The sequence below is a fragment of the Chanodichthys erythropterus genome, chromosome 20 (genome assembly GCF_024489055.1).
Source record: "Chanodichthys erythropterus isolate Z2021 chromosome 20, ASM2448905v1, whole genome shotgun sequence".
In the NCBI taxonomy this organism is placed as follows: domain Eukaryota; kingdom Metazoa; phylum Chordata; class Actinopteri; order Cypriniformes; family Xenocyprididae; genus Chanodichthys; species Chanodichthys erythropterus.
Window position 1 is genome coordinate 17,247,997 of NC_090240.1, and position 4,262 is coordinate 17,252,258.

At 40.3% G+C, this 4,262-nt stretch overlaps 1 protein-coding gene across 1 annotated transcript; it reads right to left on the reverse strand.

Moving 5' to 3' along the window:
- Positions 1-1,155: 1,155 nt before the first annotated feature.
- On the reverse strand, positions 1,156-3,404 carry npbwr2b (neuropeptides B/W receptor 2b). Its single transcript, XM_067371966.1, has 2 exons — positions 3,368-3,404; positions 1,156-3,142 (listed from the first exon to the last, which is right to left on the reverse strand). Exon 2 carries the CDS (start codon positions 2,986-2,988, stop codon positions 1,969-1,971), a length of 1,020 nt encoding a protein of 339 aa, XP_067228067.1. The 5' UTR covers positions 2,989-3,142; positions 3,368-3,404; the 3' UTR covers positions 1,156-1,968.
- Positions 3,405-4,262: the final 858 nt, after the last annotated feature.

Consider the following 4,262-nt stretch of genomic DNA (forward strand, 5'->3'; position numbering starts at 1 on the left):
TGTGAAAGACATGTTTACGGAGCATGACTGATGATCTGAAATAGCTTAAGTCAACTAATAAAAGAATAGCTAAAAATCAATACACAAATAAAATGTATTGTTTAAATTGTTACTGCCTTTGGTTATTATTTTGGAATAAAGATGTTTAAACACTAACTTGATGAGATTGACTCGTTAATGTAAAAATAATGTAAAAATACAAAATAGAATTTATCGGTTTATTTCTTTTTTTTTTTTTTTTTTTTTTGAAGTAATGTTCTTTTAACAAGGAAAATGTGACAATGTAAAGAGTAATGCACATTAATTTATTGATTTATAAATAAATAAATAAAAAATGTGAGGACTTTGCCTCCTCATTTCAGAACACCACTGCACACCACTGACCCGGAGCCGTGGGCAGCATCCCGGAGAGCGATTGATGCTCGGTGCCTTGCTCAAGGCCTTTCGAAGGCATTATCCTCTGTTGTAGGTGATGAGAGTGGAAAAGAGCGCTGTCCATTCAATCCGGCCACCTACATTTCCTGCCGGTACTGAGATTCAAATCCGCGAGGTTACAAATCCAACTCTCTAACCATTAGGCCACAAGTGCCCTATGGCCTAATATAGCTACTTCAAAAGGCCTATAGGTTATTTCAATGCGTAAGAGACTAAATCTGATTGTGACATGTTGTTTTCTCGTTTACAGTCTGATCAGTTTTACAGCTTATGAAACTTGCTCAATATGGCATTCTAAGAACGCGCACAAATACAGTATCAGTTACTGTTCTAGACCACCAGGTGGCTGATGGTAAGAAGCTCTGCATGACTAACTTGATATAGACGATTTTTGTTCCACATAAATGTGAGGTTGAGTTCTGGCAGCTTAGATTTATATTTAAGTTGATTTGTGTAAAAATAATAATAACTGAAAAATCTTTATACATCTACCATTTGTAACAGACCGATAAATGTGTAGATAATGTACGTTTGTGTAAGGCCGTGAATTTGCTGTAAAAGGCAGTCCTACACACACACACACACACACACAGTTGCTATTGTCCAGGAGTCCAGTAATCTTTGACATCTGCATCAGGCTAAATGAAAGACAAATGATTTATTCCATTTTATTTACAACATGTAGCCTATTTAAAAAGCCATGTGACAGTGTGCTTCACTGTGTCGATCTACTGTACATGACCAAAATCTCTTGATATACACAAACAAAAATGTTTTACATTTATATTCATTCATTTAAAGGACGAAGAATGCATGTTTAAACATCTGCCTGAAATGTGCTATTAAGATACTATGATGCTGGATCAGAAGTGATGACGTTTCATGTGACAAAAGCAGGTCTGTACAAATATATACACATGACTCCTGCTGTTTGAGAAACATGTGGTGTCATCCTACATCAGAAATCATATCACATTTTTGTCATTCCTAATTCAAGTTCCCAGGGCACTGCTGTTAGAAATGCACTGAAGCACATTTCAAAATATTTCATCACCAAGAGAGCACAAGAGGGAGACAAACTCTCACATTAGAATTTAGTGTCAGGAAAATACTTTCTTTTATAACTGGGGAAACACACAGGGACAGGGGGATCTGAGTGCACACTGTGATGTTTTAATCAGCGGAACTGTATTTTAATCAGGGTTGGGCAAAATTTAGAATTTATAATTTGGTTCCCTTTAAATTTAATTGGCCAGAAACTACAATACTGAACTGGAACAACAATTTATTTGAAAAATAAAATGCCTATGGGCAGTATTCAGTTTTGATCACAACTGTATTTTAATCAGGGCTGGACACTATTTTGAATTTAAAAATTCAGTTTTGAATTTATATATATTATATTTTAAATAGGTATATTCCAAATGCTGAATGCATATGTTTGCTACTATAATTCAAATCCAGGAATCGAAATGGAATTCAATCCTGAATGGTGCACAACCCTGTTACTCGTCCCTTCAAAATGCGTTACATTCAGGCAGGTCTACATTCTAACATCTTCTTGAATGCTTTTCTGAAGCTGTCGTCCAGGAAGGCGTAGAGGAACGGGTTCAGACAGGAGTTGGCGTAGCTCAGGCTGGTAATGAAGTACGAGATGCCGATGAGAAGCGGTGTGGTCCGAAGGTCTGTGGTCAGCGCTACGATGGTGCTGAGGTGAAAGGGCGTCCAGCAGAACAGGCACACGGCCAGTACAATAAACACCATGATAGTCACCTTCTTCTTGGCTTTGTCCAGCGCTTTGGCGTTGGTGTTCAGACGCATGTTTCTTAGTTTGTACAGCATCATGGTGTAAAGAATGCAAATTGTAGACACCGGAATGGCGAAGCCCAGTATGAGGGTGTAAATCCGGCTCGCTTTGAACCATAAACTTTCAGGACTGGGGAAACTCAGCACGCAGCTTTTCCTGTCGGAGTCGTCGGGGCTGATGTAGACTCCCGCGAACACGGTAAAGGGCATGACGATGAGGATCACCAGCAGCCACACGCACAGACTCACTATCTTGGCTGCCCGGTATGTGCGGTACGGCATGCGCTTGGAGCGCACGGTCGACAGCACCACCAGGTACCGGTCCACACTCATAACCGTCAGAAAGTAGATGCTGGAGAAGATGTTATAGTGATCGATGCTTAAAATGATTTTGCAAAGCACTTCGCCGAACGGCCAGTAGTGTAACAGATGCTCCGCTATATTGATGGGCAGCACTAAAGTGAAGAGGTCGTCGGCGATCGCCAAGTTCAGAATGAACATATTGGTCACCGTTTTCATTTTGGGTGCTTTGAGAATCACATATATGACCGCCGTGTTGCCTGTCAGACCTACGGCACATATCACGGAGTAAATGACCGGGAGAACCACGTACAGGTCTGCGTAAAAGAAGTAGTCAGCCGGCGGCGTGCAGTTCAGATCGCTCCGGTTGGGATAGTTGTGATAGTATAAGTCCATGCTGTAGTTGCATGTCGGGTTTGGGATGAAGGGGCTTGTGATGTTCTCCATACTGTGACAGTTGAGCCTCCGGGGATAAGTGCTTTACTTTATAAAGCTGCGCTCTTGCTTTCGCAGATCTCTCCACGAGTCTAAGGTGGTCGATGTCTTTCATCTGTCTCTTTGCGCGACATGAGATCTCAGAGTGATACAATACATCGGCATCCTGCCGAAAAACAGACTGTTCAAACAAATGTACGCCGGGACACTTATAACAAATGCGCGGATTATTTATACAACTTAAAATGCAATCATTTAATTTAATTTAATTTAAAACAACAACGAAAATCATTGCACGTCTAAAACTGTGTTGTATACATTTACGAAATGCAAATGTTACTTTTAAAATAAAAGAAACAACAGCTAGCAGTGAGAAGGTGCGAGGTCTTACCGTGCAAGATATTCTTTCTCCGTGCGCGCGCTGTCCCCTCTCTGTGCCAGGCAGCGTAGCTCGCGCTTTTCCCAACAAGTAGGAAAGAAGTGCGACCGGTGACGTCACATTCTACCTCGCGCTCTCTGCCTGCAGATCTCTCTAAGAGTCACGCGTTCTTTTTGATTGTTTATGTGCGAGTAGTTGTCCTTTGGTAAACTATTTAGAACAACATTTCTTCTTATGTTGTTATAATTATCAGCTATGGATGCAACTATTAAATCTCATTAATAGAGAAACGACATGGATATTAACATTAAAAATGTATTTGTGCAATTTAGAAAGTGAAGACAAAAGCTGTTTAAATGGTGAAAAAAAAAATGACCCTGTTATAGCATTTTAAATACAAAATGTATTGATATAATTTTGGACCTAAAATTATGAATAGTTCGTGGACGCGTTACACACACACACACACACACACACACACACACACACACACACACACACACACACACACACACACACACACACACACACACACACACAATTCAGGTTGATTGGAGCATTTTTTTTTTTTTTTTCCCATGACATCTCAATGGCAAAAAGTGTCCCAATCACCCGGAATTCACCCTATAGCAAGCTCCGTGTTATACATTAGACTACAGGATGCATGCAACGATTGGCTGACTATTCAATTTAACTACAACCAGTTATCATATTGGTGATGAATGACTGGCTTATTGAGCAGCATCAGATCCAGTGACTGCCTCAGTCTGCCCTGATCCAGTCATCATTGGGTGAGTGATTGGCATATTGTTAAGCATAAGATATGATTGATGATTCACAGTCCGGAAGCTTTTACTGACACACTGAAGGTGACCTCAGGCTGTCAGAAATACCTTTAAAACATCAT